Source organism: Dermacentor andersoni, chromosome 1 (genome assembly GCF_023375885.2).
Source record: "Dermacentor andersoni chromosome 1, qqDerAnde1_hic_scaffold, whole genome shotgun sequence".
NCBI classification, from domain to species: Eukaryota; Metazoa; Arthropoda; class Arachnida; order Ixodida; family Ixodidae; genus Dermacentor; species Dermacentor andersoni.
The window spans coordinates 198,137,839-198,153,934 of NC_092814.1; the positions used below are offsets into that span (position 1 = coordinate 198,137,839).

The 16,096-nt window shown below is 43.6% G+C and overlaps 1 protein-coding gene across 4 annotated transcripts in view; it reads right to left on the reverse strand.

The window, feature by feature from the left end:
- Positions 1-16,096, reverse strand: part of LOC126546905 (annexin A13-like) — a 29,305-nt gene continuing 13,209 nt past the window's right edge. For 3 of the 4 annotated variants that reach the window (XM_055062938.2, XM_072285915.1, XM_055062936.2), the window contains 6 exons: positions 15,306-15,385; positions 14,178-14,234; positions 13,121-13,310; positions 11,820-11,878; positions 7,355-7,477; positions 1-377 (listed from right to left, as the gene is read on the reverse strand). In XM_055062938.2, the coding sequence (XP_054918913.2) occupies positions 321-377; positions 7,355-7,477; positions 11,820-11,878; positions 13,121-13,310; positions 14,178-14,234; positions 15,306-15,385 (566 nt within the window). In that variant the 3' untranslated portion in view covers positions 1-320. The remainder of the gene's footprint in view (positions 378-7,354; positions 7,478-11,819; positions 11,879-13,120; positions 13,311-14,177; positions 14,235-15,305; positions 15,386-16,096) is intronic. The other variant, XM_055062937.2, reaches the window with a different exon arrangement.

Below are 16,096 nucleotides of genomic sequence, written 5' to 3' on the forward strand. Positions count from 1 at the left end.
ATTTATTATCGACACAATCAACGAATAAACTGTTTCTCATCAGTTGAGAAAGTACTGGTCAAAATTTATAATCAAGCATAGTGTAGCCAGTGCGACGCTGCTGGAAATCACACAAATTTACGCACACCTTGGCAGGAATAAAAGCGCTTCTAGGCATAATTTTGGGTGTCCTCGAATTTCTCGTTCAAAATCGTCAGAGGCTTCTGCATCGTAGACGAATGAGTTGATTCACGGGGCTTGCCTGTCCCGACTGAACCGTTCGGCAACATTGGTAGTCTCCCACGGATACTGCAAGCGAGCCGATGCCCAGCAAGTGCACCTCAGTTGCCTCCGACAATGGCAAGTAGGGCCTTCCTGTAGTTGCCCGACGTGTCTGACTGCAGGGCAGAAAAGAATAGCGTGCTGTAACTCGGCGTTGCACCCTGTTCGTCCTGAGGGTGCGCAATAAATAATATCGGCAGTACTGGTAATGGTAAGAACGCCGGAACAAGAACAGGCGCTTTTTCTGCCCCTCTTACCTTTGTGCGATAAACTTTCTATAGATGTTCACCCTGGACCAGGCCGTCATCGAGGGCGAGGGGGTGATGGGTATACGCATCGTGTTAGAGTACACGGAACAGTTGAAAACAATAGGAAAAAATTTTGCAGTTTCACTCATAATCGCGATGCAATGTTACTGGCATCTCCGGAGGCCTGTCGCATGAGAGGGTCGCATGAGCAGGGGCCTCCGACGCTCAAAATTATTGAAGAGCCTCCACCAAGTTTACATGCTAAACCAACAGCCAAAAAAAAAAACAATTAGGCCAATAAGTGGCAGGTGAGCTCTAAGTGGCAGATGAGATGAAGTTGTGGTTAGTGTAGCTGTAGGCCCAGGGCCTAAATTCTGTGTATGACAAGGATCCGACCATTTGTGTTTAAAATATAAAACGTCTAAGCTATCTGCCCAAATTTTGGAGCCCGTCTATTGGACAGTAGAGTGGCTAAAATGTTCATAGGGGACTGGAAAGAGTGTTTCTAGCACAGGGCCAAGCTCCACGGTTTCTTGACCCATCACTACCCACGATACGGCACAACTGCGGCAGGTATTACATGCGCGCTGATGTCCCGAGAAAGTTATGCTTCATTCTAGTTTTCCTGTATATGCAAGAAGAGTCATTCCACGCCAACTGTCCCAACCGTGGCGCTCGAGCAACATCCATTGCACTCAAGCAATTACAAAAAAAAGAAAATTACATGTATATAAGCATTACTTTCACAGTATTTTACCGAAATATCTTTCTATTTTTTATTTATTTTTTATTTGTACATACTGCAGCCCGATCAGGCTATTGCAGGAGTGGGTGTGAAAGGCAGAGAAATGAAAATAGCAAGTAATACAGGCAATACGAACAATACAAACCAACACAAACCAAAACTATTCAATGGCCGTCAAGAATAAGTTTAAAGGAAGAGAACGAATAAGACCAGGCAAAGAATTCCAGTACTCGATTACACGGGGAAATAAACTTTATTTAAAAGTGTCCGTACGGGCAAAATAAGGTGCGATGTTTAAGTGATGGTGACTTCTAGTATTGGATGGTTTTGCAGGAGTTAGGTAGTTGTCTGAAGATATACGGCAAGAAGAGTTAATAATTCAATGCAAAAACTTCAGTGATTCCGTGCGTCGGCGATCTGAGAGCGGTTGTAAGCCTAGGGATGAAAGCACTGTATACGGTGAAAAATCCCTATAGTACCTACGGCATATGAAGCGGATCGCTTCCTTTTGGATGGCCTCAATTTGATTAATGTCACACTGTTTGTGTGGATTCCAGACGGGAGAAGCATAATCGAGTATAGGCCGGATTAGTGATTTATACATCAGTAGTTTAGTATCCCTTGGGGCAGTGGTCAATGTGCGGCGCAGATAGCCTAACTTTTTCAGTGCTTTTGAGGTTATTAAATCTATGTGCTACGACGAAGACATACTGGATGTGAAAACAAGACCAAGGTATTTATATTCACTAACGCTCTGAATTGGAGTATTATTAACTTTGTAAGTAAAAGCGGAAGGGGTCGTTTTATTAGTGAAAGTCATAACAACGGTTTTACGGATGTTAATTGTCATTTGCCAGGTATTGCACCAAGAGCTAAAATTAGAAAATTATTTTGTGGTCATCAAAGGAGGAAATTTTATGATACAATACACAGTCATCAGCATACAAACATATATTTGAGTTTATGTGATGAGGCAAATCGTTTATAAAGATCAAGAAAAGCAACGGACCCAGCACGGAACTTTGTGGTACTCCTGAAGGCACCTCTGTCACCCTGGAATTAGCTCTGTTAAAGGTCACAAATTAAGATCGATCTGAAAGAAAACTAGAAATCCAGCTGAGAATGTGGGGATTATTAAGGATGGCGTCAAGTTCATACATCAATTTCGAATGAATCACTGTATCAAATACCTTTGAAAAGTCGATGAAGATTGCGTCAATTTGGTTGCCCGTGTCGAGGTTAATACAAATGTCATGTGTAAATTCACTTAGCTGTGTTAATGTGCTGAACCCACGTCTGAAGCCGTGCTGGACATTAGTTAGTAATTTATGTGACTCCAGGTATTCCATAATGTGTTTGTAAATAATATGCTCTAACATTTTACACGAATGAGAGGTTATAGAAATTGGCCTATAATTAGATACGACGTGTTTGTCACCGGTCTTGAATAAAGGAAGAACTTGAGCCATTTTGCAGGATGAGGGTACTGTAGAGGATTCCAGGGACTTGCGAAATATGACAGTGAGGTAGCGACAGGTCCATAATGAGTACCGTACCAAAAACAAGTTCGGAATGCCATCTGGCCCAGCAGATTTCTTAATATCGAGTTTCAATATTAAGTTCAACACACCTTCTTCGGTAATGTTAATGTCATTGATGGGTACGTCACTACGAGCAATGGTGTCTGGTTGGATGACGTTGTTGTCACGAGTGAAAACGGACTTGAAATACTCATTAAATGCATTTGATATATGAAATGGATCATTGGTAGAATCATTGTTAATCGCCATAGAAGTAGCCGTCGTATCACGTGGCAAAACAGATGACCAAAATTTACGCGGGTTGGTTTTTAGTAGGCCCTGAAGCTGCACACCGAAGAAGAAATCCGAAGAAGAAAAAAATATTTGCGCCCGTGATAGCCACTTCAATGCCACGAAACTTTGGAAAACCAGGTACGAAACAAAAATTTGCGAAAAATTGACTGATTCGTGCATTCTTTCAAACTTTGCATTCTTGCGTTGTCTGAACATTGTGCTTTCATTATAGAACGACTTCACAGAATAATTTTTATGCTCTTTCACTCTTAACAGTGAGGCAAAAAAAGCTCAAATTATAGCGCTTTTAGGAAATCTTTCACAAAAAATGGTCAAGGAAGAAAACATGGAATTACTTTCATAGAACTGTCCCAAAAACGTACTATCTTCTACAATTTTGGTCGAGCGACTCGGTTGGGACAGTTGGGGTGGAATGACCCGAAAAGGAATTGCGTTTGTACAATAGCCTACGTGATAGTGTACTGTATTGATCTTCTTTCAGCGTGAACACGGGAGCGCGTGACTTTCATACAACGAGCGCCGCTTAGCGGCACCGCAGACTCGCTCTGCGCATGTGCGGAGAAAGTATATAGCCTCCCTTCGCGCGCGTCACGTCAGCTCGGCTATCGTCTGCGAGGCTCTTCTTCTTCCCTTCAGATCGGGACACATTTAGCTAATAAGCGACACCAGGCAGCTGCTACATCAAACGGTGCGTCTGGGCTCAGTACCATGCGGTATCATGTTCGCTGTCACTTATACCCGCAAATACATTCACCCTGCAATTATAAAAGACAGAAAAATAGGCTACGCGAAGGAACGTACCGACCACTCTTCATTTCATTCATGCTTGACCAAATATCCTAGGCACAATTGCAAACTCAACAGCTGCTGGCTGCGATTAATCACTGCTTGGATCGGGATCGGGCAACATTGACGAATTCTACAGCATTAATGAGAGGGTAGCAGTAATAGTAATCAAACTTAATAAGAGGTATAGATTAAAAGTATTACAAGCCTACGCTCCAACATCCAGTCACGACGATGAGGAAGTAAATCAGTTTTATGAAGGTGTTGAATTAGCGATGAGAAAAAGTGCAAACTCAGTATACTGTAGTAATGGGCGACTTCAATGCAAACGTGGGGGGAAATCAGGCTGGCGAACAAGCAATTGGCAACTACGGCGTTGACTCTAGGAACGCTAGAGGAGAGATGCTGGTAGAATTCGCAGAAATGAATAAGATTCGAATAATAAACAACTTTTTCAGGAAGCGTAGCAATAGAAAGTGGACCTGGAAAACCCCTAATTTTGAAACAAGAAATGATATTGATTTCATACTTTCTGCTGATCCCAAGATAATGCAAGGTGTAGAAGTGTTAGGCAGGATAAAGTGCAGTGATCATAGGTTATGGATGACTAGGATTTACCTCAATTTGAATAGAGAAAGAGTAAAATTGGTCAAAAAGAAACAGGTCAACCTAGAGGCAGTAAGGGTAAAAGCAGACAAATTCACGCTGGTACTTGCTAACAAACATGCAGCCTTATAACAGAGAGATCATGATGACATAGAGCTAATGAATGATACCGTAACTAGGTTGGCTTCAGAGGCAGCAATTGAAGTGGGAAACAAGGCACCAACGCAACCAGTAGGCAAGCTCTCCCAAGTAACTAAGGACCTAATAAAGAAACGAAAAAGGATGAAAGTGTCCAACTCAAGAGATAAGATAGAATTCGCGGAACTGTCAAAACTGATCAACAAGGTGAAAATAAGTGATACTCGAAACTATAATGTGAGAAAGAATGAAGAAGCCGTAAAACATGGACGCAGCCTGAAATCAGTCAGAAGGAAACTTGGCATAGGACAAACCAAGATGTATGCACTAAAAGATAAGCAGGGTAATATCATCAGCAATCCCGAAGATATAGTAAAAGCAGCGGAAGAATTCTATACTGACCTGTACAGTACCCATAGGAGTCAGGATAGCTAAAGTAGAAACAGTCATGAACAGGACACAGGAAATCCTCCTATAACAAGCGATGAGGTAAGAAGGGCCTTGCAAAAGACATGAAACGAGGAAGAGCGGCAGGAGAAGATGGAATAACAGTCGATTTAATCAAAGATGGAAGAGACATAATGCTTGGAAAACTGGCGGCTCTTTATACGAAGTTTCTATGGACTGCAAGGGTTATAGAAAACTGGAAGAATGCAAACATTATACTAATCCACAAAAATGGAGACGTTAAAGATTTGAAAAATTATAGGCCCATTAGCTTACTCCCAATATTATATAAAATATTTACCAAACTAATCTCCAATAGACTAAGGGCAACACTGGACTTTAGTCAACCAAGGGAACAGGCTGGCTTCAGGAAGGGATACTCTACAATGGATCACATCCATGTCATTAATCAGGTTATCGAGAAATCCGCAGAGTACAATAAGCCTCTCTATATGGCTTTCATAGATTACGAAAAGGCATTTGATTCAATAGAGATACCAGCAGTCATAGAGGCATTACGTAATCAAGGAGTACAGAACGCTTACGCAAATGACTTGCAAAATATCTACAGAGGTTCTACTGCTACCTTAATTCTACACATGAAAAGCAGAAAGATACCTATAAAGAAAGGGTTCAGACAAGGAGACACAATCTCTCCAATGCTATTCACTGCGTCCTTGGAAGAAGTATTTAAGCTTTTAACCTGAAAAGGCTTAGGAGAAAGGATCGACGGTGAATATCTCAGCAACCTTCGGTTTGCCGATGACATTGTCCTATTCAGTAACAATGCAGAGGAACTATAACAAATTATTGAGGACCTTAGCAGAGAGAGTGTGAGAGTGGGGTCGAAGATTAATATGCAGAAAACAACGATTATGATAAATAGCCGGGCAAGGTAAAAAGAGTTCAAGATCGCAAGCCAGCCTCTAGAGTCTGTGGAGGAGTACGTTTACCTAGGTCAATTATTCACAAGAAACCCTGCTCATGAAAAGGAAATTCATAGAAGAATAAAAATTGGTTGGATCGCATAGGGCAGACATTGTCAGCTCCTGACTGGAAGCTTACCATTATCATTGAAAAGGAAGGTGTACAATCAGTGCATTTTACCATTGCTGACATATGGGGCAGAGCCTTGGAGACCGAAAAAAGCTTGAGAACAAGTTCAGAACCGCGCAAATAGCGATGGAACGAAGATTGCTAGGCATAACGTTAAGAGACAGAGAGAGAGCGGTTTGGATCAGAGAGCAAACAGGTGTAGCTGATATTCTAATTCACATTAAGAGAAAAAAAGGGCAGGTCATGTAACGCGCCGGTTAGATAACCGTTGGACCATTAGGGTTACAGAATGAGTACCAAGAGAAGGGAAACGCAGTCGAGGACGGCAGAAGACAAGGTGGAGCGATGAAATCAGGAAATTCGCGGCCGCTGGTTGGAATCGGTTGGCGCAGGACAGGGGTAATTGGAGATCACAGGGAGAGGCCTTCGTCCTGCAGTTGACATAACACATGATGATGATAATGATGATGATGATGATGATTCGGAGAAACATCCTTCGGCCGGAACCATTGCTGCCATTTTACACTGGAGTAAATTGTAGACAACTGGCACGAAGTTTAAGTCTGCTCTCCGATTTCACCACTTTTCACAAACAGATGCTCATGGATAGTGGTCGAAAAAATTGACGTATCATCACGGCTTCCTTCATGCACCCCGATACACATTCTCCAGAGACTAACTACTCCGTTTGCCTATTGTGACAGCCCGGTGTGGCAGACAACGAGCGCGATGACATGGGGTCATGCGCGGGCATTAATTATTCATTTACGCTACACCTACTTAGCAAGTGCAAGTTTTTAATGTTCCTGCATTCAAATTTCACGCTAACCTCGCAAGTGCTTGTAATAACACTACAAACACACACACACACACACACACACACACATCCCCGCCGTGGTTGCTCAGTGGCTATGGTGTTGGGCTGCTGAGCACGAGGTCGCGGGATCGAATCCCGGCCACGGCGGCCGCATTTCGATGGGGGCGAAATGCGAAAACACCCGTGTACTTAGATTTAGGTGCACGTTAAAGAACCCCAGGTGGTCGAAATTTCCGGAGTCCCACACTACGGCGTGCCTCATAATCAGAAAGTGGTTTTGGCACGTAAAACCCCATAATTTAATTTTAACACACACGCACGCGCGCACACGCGCATGCACTTTGTATCCGTTTTTACCCCTCAAACTTATTCTCTGTGTAAGCCTTCTTGGTGCACACGAGTCAAGGCTACGTACCTGAATGGCACTGGCCAGTGTCATCTTGTATTTGTCGAGGAATTCTTCTTTAATCAGCTCCAAGTCCCTCTCGCAGCGTGACAATATCACCCGCTTCAGCACTTTGTCATTGGTGCCGAGTCCCTGCGGTTCATAGAATGGCACAGAACGCGCATTAAGCGCATTCATCATGTTTTCTTTTCGTGTGAGTTAGATTTAAACACACGTTAAAGAATACCATATGGTCAAAATTATCCGGGAACCGTCCACTACGGCGGCTCTGATAACCTCAGCGCTGATTTGGGACCATGTCACTAGAAGAAACTGCAGACATATCACAGGTGTTTCTTTTTATGCAAAACACTTTCTTTTAACAGAAATTGTCACACGTAGGTCTCTGCCTTTTTTTCCATAGAATACATGGCTACGAGGACATTAGTGGTAAAATAATGTCAGCGATAGTTACGCTAATTAACTGAAGTGTACAAATTAATTTTAATATTCACTTTAGAGCGCAAGTTGTAATTGCAACATTGAAGCCTGCGAGTGGCGAAGTCATGTATGCTGAGGAAAAACCCTAACCGCGGCCCTATTCTCAAACGATCCTCGACTTAAGCTGTTCCTCAACTTCACCGAGTCGAGCGCAGCGCCATCTCTCGATTGAACAAGGCACTGTATTTCTGAAATATTGACGCGGAGTGACCTTTTCAGTCAAGGGGTGGTGCTGCCATCCTCTTTCTTCAATTGAGGTGGAGTGTTAAGTGGAGGAACGTTCTTGAATACGAAGGTAAGACTAGCACTGCTTTCGAGGTATCTGCCCCTAAAGTCGGCGTAAAAGGTGCGGCGTCTAATATTGTCCTGAACTGTTAGAGGCACGCCTTTAGGATATATATATATATATATATATATATATATATATATATATATATATATATATATATATTCGCGTCTAATACACCTTTGTGTGTTCCTGTCGACGTGCCTGCGACACAACAAAGCAGAAGAGGCCATACCAACGAGCCCATATAGCTACCCTCATCGACTTCATCGCACAAGCTCTTTCAGTCTGCTATGTTATGTAGGCTATGCATTTTTTCCTGTTTAACAGAAAGTAAGACCTCTTAGTATCCACTTTCTGAGTTATCTTAGGCCATAGTTGTTAGAATTCCTTGTTCCCACGCTGCCTACAGTGCTCAGTTCCTCGAAACGGTGTTTCCGGCACTCGCTTCTTCGCATTTCTGGAAACGACTCGTAAATGTCTTTGGAAGTTGCTTGATGATGACGATGACTGAAGTTTATTGGCACAAGGGCATCTAAGGCCAAAGAGCGCCAGGACATGTGTTTTGGTTTAGTAAAATTGCGAGGTTAGGACAATGACTTAAAATGAAGGCTGTATAGAGGCCTACGCGTAAGATAAATTTATGAATATTAGTGCATCAATTCCAAGATAATTACTAAGATATATATAACGCCTTAAATGCGTTCGATACAGGCACACATGTTAAATTATTCTTTATTGTCCGAGTCCCTTGCTGTACAATTCTTGCCTACGCAAGAAGTGCAAGAGCTCAGACATACTTTGCACATCAGATTGTACCTCACCTGTGAGGCACAATCTGATGGTTAGGATGGAATGAGATGATTTTTAGAAAGTTAACTTCTGCAAGATAATTAAGCCCTCTTTTAAAGTTAAAAAGCGCATCCTCTGATAAGAACATCGCGGGATGGGGGGGGGGGGGTGTATATGATGTGAATAGAGTTCTTTAAAATGAGCCACTGACTCTCGGTGAAGTTCAGGACATTGAATGAGGACATGTAGAATAGTTAAGTTCTCACCCCAGCGTGTTTACGTCGGTGGATCAGTTGCAGTCAAGAGGTATTTGTGTGTGCCATAAGTGTGTCCTATACTGAGTCGTGCCAGGGTGACTTCGGTGTGTCTATCAAGCTTCAGTGGGAAAGATTTGGTTAACTGCGGTTTAAGCAGGTGCAGCTTATTTTCAACTTCCTTGTCCCACTCAGCTTGCCAATGATTATGGAGCGCCTTTCGTACCGCAGGTTTCATATCTACACCAGGTACCCAGCTTACATCAATTGTAGTCCGACTTGTCCAGCATTTTTGTCCGCCATTTCATTGCCTGCGATCCCAGAGTGGCCTGGCAACCAGCTTACAACAAGATCAAGGTTTTGTTTATACGCTACGTGAATGTGTTTAAGGAGCCGGTTAATTACAGGGTTTCGGCTTGCTTTGCCGCAGGACAGAGCTGTAACAACGCTTAAAGAATCTGTGTATATTATAGACTTGTATTTTGTGCTGGTACTGTGTACTCAACAGTTATCAGAATACCGTACGCTTCTGCTGTAAAAATGCTGCTATGGTTATGCAAGGTTTTAGAGTTGGAGAAGTTTGGGCCATGGGCTGCACATGATACCGAAGTTGCAGACTTTGAAGCATCAGTAAAAAATGCCATATATCTATACTTGTCTTCAAGGGCCAAAAAATGTTGCTGGAGGAGGGCATTTGGACAACTCTTTTTGTTAAGTTTGGTAAAGGACAAGTCACAGGTGACTGTACATTGCTCCCAAGGTGGGATGGGTTCAACGTAGTCGCTTTCCTGCAGATCTGTGAAAACTACTCCCGAGTTTTTCCGCAACAGATTTTACTGCTAACGGGAACGGCGGGGCGTGTGAAGGCCTGTTTAAACACAAATGATTTGTGGACTGATCACTTATGAGTGCGTTGCATGGATGTTGTTTTAGCGACATGGTTCTTATTGCATAGGTGACTCCGAGATATGTACGCTGATAATCCAGTGGCCACTGATCCGACTCTGCATAGAGACTTTGGATAGGGCTCGTACGAAAGGCACCAAGTGCTTGGCGGATACCTAAGTGATAGACAGGGTCGAGTACCTTAAGTGTTGTCTTTGAAGCCGACTGGTAAACAATACATCCATAGCCTATGCGTGACAACACAAGGCTTTTAAAAAGAGATAGGCGGCAATACCTATCTGTTCCCCACGACTGGTGAGATAAAATCTTTGAAAGGTTCATAGTTCTAAGACATTTCAGCTTCAAGTTTGAAAGTTGCTTGTTTCTGAATATTTTTTTGTGGGAAGCTTCTGCAAACGCTGCAGCTAATCTTCGTCTTTTAGGTAGGCTGAGGGTTAACGAGGCTGCAGCACATAATATTGGGTCCAGTTTGAACGAAAACAAGAACCAAAATAATTGTATCAAACAGGCAGGAGGAAATTGGTACTGGCTTAGTGACGCCTTTTTTCGTCTTCATTTCGTCGGTCTTTCTGCGCGGACTTCTAAATAATTTTGTTCTCTTAAATTTTGCACCAGCCCTCAAGGAGATGTCCCATATAGGAATCGTATGAGGGCGAACTGTTGCGTCAATCGGAGGGGAAGGCTCCTTAACGAATATGCGTTGTATACTGAGCCTAAGGCTGGATTTATCATGGTGGACAGAATTTCACATTCAGTGCGCCGCTGAGCACGACGCGTCTCAGTGCCGCCGAATCACGCCGCACACGAGTGCATCGCAGAAGAATTGCTCGGCGACGTTCATTCCTTGTGGCTACGTCACGTTTGGCCTGCGGATGGAATCAATGATTCAGCTTGTCGTATAAATCCATCTTAAACACTGTGATTCGTATTATGTGAGCAAGTGCACCAGTCTTTAGTCGGTGCTTTTTGTAGCACGTATGTTCAAGGACACGGCTCGCTTCGATAACCTATATACCAGCTGTCGCTCGTGTCTACTACAGGTACACTCATAGGGCTGTATTTTTGATCAGTCACCTTCGCAGATATCTAATGGTCCTTACTGCGTTTGTCGTTCTGCCTGCGCTACAACAAAGTAGACAGTGCAGTGATATTCGTCCATCGTCACAGTGCTCGAGAACTACAGTGATCGACAGCTATAGTGAGAAGCATCATAAAAGCTGGGCCACTTCCATAAAACAAGGCCCCCTGTAAGAACAAATCAGAAAAAAAAATAGGCGCTAAATGCCACCCCCCCCCTTAGCAAAACGCAAGGATATCCCAGAAAGCGTGCTCCCGATGAAGTGCCGCTTGCCGCTATGATCACCAATGTACAAATATCGGGAGGCGTCTACGGTAAAACAACAATAAACATAACAGTCTTACCCCTCCATATAAAAATCCTGCTCATAGAAGACAAATTTTCATTGTACAACTAAAAATCACAAACAACGATCAAAGCACAAACTTGCCACCGAAGCGCAAGGCAACCACGCAATGAACTCAAAGCAACACATAGGAGCAAGCCGCGAATTAACGAGCAAAAGTGAGTTTCTAGCAAATTCATACAATGAAGAAAGCAATCGCCATACAAGAAAGGGGGAGGCGCGATGACTACTAACTAGGCGAGTAAAAACATTTAAGTGACACGCAGTAGCGAAACGGAAATAAGCCATATTTCTCAAATTCGTGGGTAAAAAAAAATAAGAAAGCGCCTCACCTTTATAGAGTGGTACAGCTTTTCGGCAAAATAAAAAGGAGGACTGTAGACGCACTTCACTGCAAAAAGAAAGTAAACAAATGGCCCAAATGGCTGTATACATGGCGCAGATAACGGGTACAATGTAGTATATGAATGAATTGCTTGCCTGACGAGCATGCAGTGAAAACATAGGCAACTAGTAACAACAATTGCTAAAACAGTTTTCACCAACAAAATGAAGTCTCTTAAATAAGCGTCAATGTGTCGGCTACTAGTTGTTAGAGAGAAGCTCGGAGAGGAATTGGCAACTGCATCATCCCTTGATGATGATGTAAATCTTTTCACTTACAGAGTTGACCTCGAGGCCTCGCATGATGCCGAGCCTGAGCAAATGCCCAGCATGATGATGAGTGATGACATGACAGCATGATCGCTTTGAGCTGGCGATAACGCGTACCATCACTCATGGTGCATTCGATTGGTCCCTACAGCACTTAGAGTCGATTTGCAGCAGTGTGGAGCCCTTTTGAGAATGGCACCAGAAAAACGAGCAGTCGCAGCAGCCACGTAAACGGAATTCTTCCGCATCTCTGTCCTGCTCCCAGCTAGAAGGTGAGATAGCCTCCGATAGTTCTGAGCTAGAGTGCGTCGCTCTGAATGAACCAGCCGGATGTAAAGCGCACCGCCAGAGCGCTCGAAAGCGACCACTCGAATGTACCGTTAGTAGGAATGGTGACAGGAGATGGGAAGCCTAGAAAGGTCACTGCATGTTAACTCTTGATCAGAACGTTTAAGTACCCGTGTGGCCTTATCGCCATTTTTTTCCAGAGCAGAAAGCTCTAACAACGCTTAACAGCTGACGCACCGGCCAAACACCAAGTCATGCGGCCTACACTTGCATTACTGCGACGCAATATGCGCATCTGGCGCCTCGCCGGGTGGTAAACTGCGTAACAGTGTGTCAAAGAGCTGTGGTGCAAAATGCCTTCGATTAATCTTCGCCAATGGAAATTCGTAGCAGGACGCTTTTCTGGATTTTTCATTACTGCTGAAAAGTGTTCGAGGGGTCCTAACAACGCAACTATTTTTCATAATAGAGGGTATAACACAGCGTTCCACAGGGAACAGAAAAAGATCAAACATCGTAAAACATTAGAACGGAAGGACATATAAAAAGAGATCCGGGTATTACAACATCGACCACAACACAGATCGCTGCGTCACTCGCAGTGTACATGCTTCAATGGCTGCCATGACAACAAACTTCATACTTCGAACGCGCGAAAGCGACCGATGCGCGCACAAGGCAGTAGACGCACCGATGGCGAGGAATCCCCGGCGGAGGTCTCCGCTCATCTCGCTCTTGATGGCCTCCATGACGGTGTGGTTGGCGAGCGTGTTGTACTCGCGAAACACGAGGCGCAGCTGCTCGTAGCTCTGGTTGGCGATGATGCGGTTGAACGCCGACACGTCCGTGCCCCAGCGCAGTACGCCCGCCCGGTACAGCTGCTGTGAGCGACCGCGTACGCCACAAAGTTGACGTTCCCGAAGACATCGTCATAAGGTGAGCGGTAACATCACGCACCAAGGCGACTTGCATGACATACTTACACCGCTGAAAAAGAATGAAAAAAAAAAGAACCTAGACGGAAAACAAGACAAAACAGGCGCTGGCCTATCTTCAGCGCCCGTCTTGCCTTCGTATAGCGTTTGTTGTTGTTGTTGTTGTTGTTTTGCGCTGTATATAAGTCACATATCTATGTGGCCCATGGCTCAGTCAATGATCGTAATGCTAGCTCATGCGTATCTACAAATAGGTACTACAAGCACGACAAAACAAGAGAAAAAAAAACGCTATGCCACAGTTTATTTATCAGGGGAAGCTTCTGATGCAAAAATTATTTGCTTTGCAAGACCTGAATCCAATACTTATTGAGCGAGGAAAGTGTGAGATGAGCACAAAGAACGTGCCTTAAAGGCAAATGACTTATTAGGTTAATAAATACGCTTGTACTGGAATTCTTTAGCAAAGCTGCTAGTTCTTTACTAGTGGTACGAGCGTTGAAGAAACGCATAGAGAACATCCATGGAGATACCCGAAGACATCCCTGAGGTTGTGAAAGGCAGCTACAGTTCTTGAGGTGCGACCTACTGACATGTCGAGAGCTGAGAGAAGACAACGCAATTGCCGTCGAAATTTGTTTTATGCGGTCTAGCTTAGTGGGTCCCGTGAAGCATTAGAAAAAATAAATGTCACTCGCCGTGGTATGTCAATCCCAACCCAGAATCAGTGGCCAGTTTTCTACAAGATGCGCGTTTCAACTCTTTCCAGCTCGTCCACTGGCGGAAGGCTGAAAGGATGGCTACAATACTCACATTAGCGTCACTGCGTGCACGAGCAGGATCCAAGGGAGCGTGTTCTTCCCGCTGACCCTGGAAAACATTTCCTTCTTAATCTAATGTGCTTAGTAACACTATGCATAAATGTGCCATCACAACGCACTTGTACACGGCAGAATAACCTATCCATAACAGAGCTGACTAGAACGCCCCCCCCCCCTTTTTTTTTTGAGGTTAAACTCTTGATACGGGTATCATAGACGACAAGAGCGTCCAAAGTAGGTCTTGTGTACTGTATGAATAAATTAAGGAAGTCAAGAAGAATATAAAAGTAGTCATAACGCAGAACTTCGGGAACTGAAATGGCAGGAGTCAGTTATAGAAGTCAGATCATTTTAGATAAAAATTGACTCTTGGCAGGTAACAGCACGAAGCTGTTTCTGTAATCGTATACTATGGAAGCTGCGCCCTCGCTATCCTTCACAATCACGTCACCATTTACACTTGCCGCGAACCTTCGCTGTTGGAAGAGTAACTCATTTGCTGTGCTCAAAAGTGTAAAACCGGGAACCTAGCTTCGCGCAGTAGACGTAACAAAAATGTCACCCATGTTAAGATGTAACCCTGTCGCACAACTGCAGGTGCTGCCACTCGTTCGCGCATTTGTTTCTCTAACACTGTGTGCTCGGCGCTTTTCCTGTTAGAAACGTTATCGGCGCGCGTAGCTGTTCTAGCAGAAAAGTACCCGACACACTGTCGGTGAAATGATGGCGTAGGCTGACGACGTTTAACTTCTGTGGGACACATGCATACAAAACCTGGATAGATGTATGAAAGCAATTGCCTGTGCCATGTAGTCTGTATTCAGTTTATATGACTAAAATACGGCGCGCGTGCTGCCAAAGCAGAAGCGATAGTTGGAGAGATATAATTCATTCGTTATAATCGATGGCGACAACTATCGATTTTGAGCCCAACGCGAGAAACATTTGCGAACAGAATCTAGTGCACCTAATAAATACGTGCACAACTCGGATTGCGAATGCACATGCCAAGAATGGAAGGAAGCCTTTTCAGTATCCGATACAGTCTCTATGAAAATGAAAGTTGATATTTCCTTATTCCTTACATAATCTATTCGTCGTACCGCTCTCGCGCACTTACATTACACATTGACACCAGTAGACGCCGGAAGTCACCAGATGTGTCGCCGATGATGTCCTTCTCTAGTTCTTTATTAAATACTGAAAACAAAAATTATAGCTATTTTCAGAGACCGCAGTATATATATACGTACAGTAGCAGCACATATTGCGATCCTAATAACAAAACGAACAAGTCAGTGTCAGTGAATAACACAAAACTAGATAATATCGGCGTCGATCCGTGCCGCCATAACGAGATATTAATCGATGAATCCGAGTTACAGCTAATCATGTGACAATACGAGCAGTTTGTACAAGTACATGGTAGAGGGTCGGCGTATTTTATTATTATTATTATTATGGTTATTGTTTGTGCACTCACGAGAGCACATCGTCTGGTCTGCGTTGAAAGAGATGCTGAAGTTCTATTTACGGATTCTTTTCATACTGTCTTATTTAGTGAGTGTTACACTGGAACAGTTCGAGTGTTTAATGTGTGTTCAGCATGAGGCATGTCCTGAATGAGTGGTTTTAGGCCGACAAGCGTCATTTGAAAGATTACCGAAGTCGATGAGTATGCATGAATGATGATTTTAAAAAAAAAATCTGCCCATCGACTAAATATGCCGCGGTAAGTTGGATTTAAGGCTGCTGCGGCAATACAAACTAAGTTCACTGCACCGTCCATGTCCACCCCGGCCCCAAATCTAAACGCAGGCGCGAACTAAAATCACTAAAGACCAGACTTGTAAGAAAATAAAGTAACCGATTACAATTACAATTACTTCATTCCAAAATGTGATTGATTAC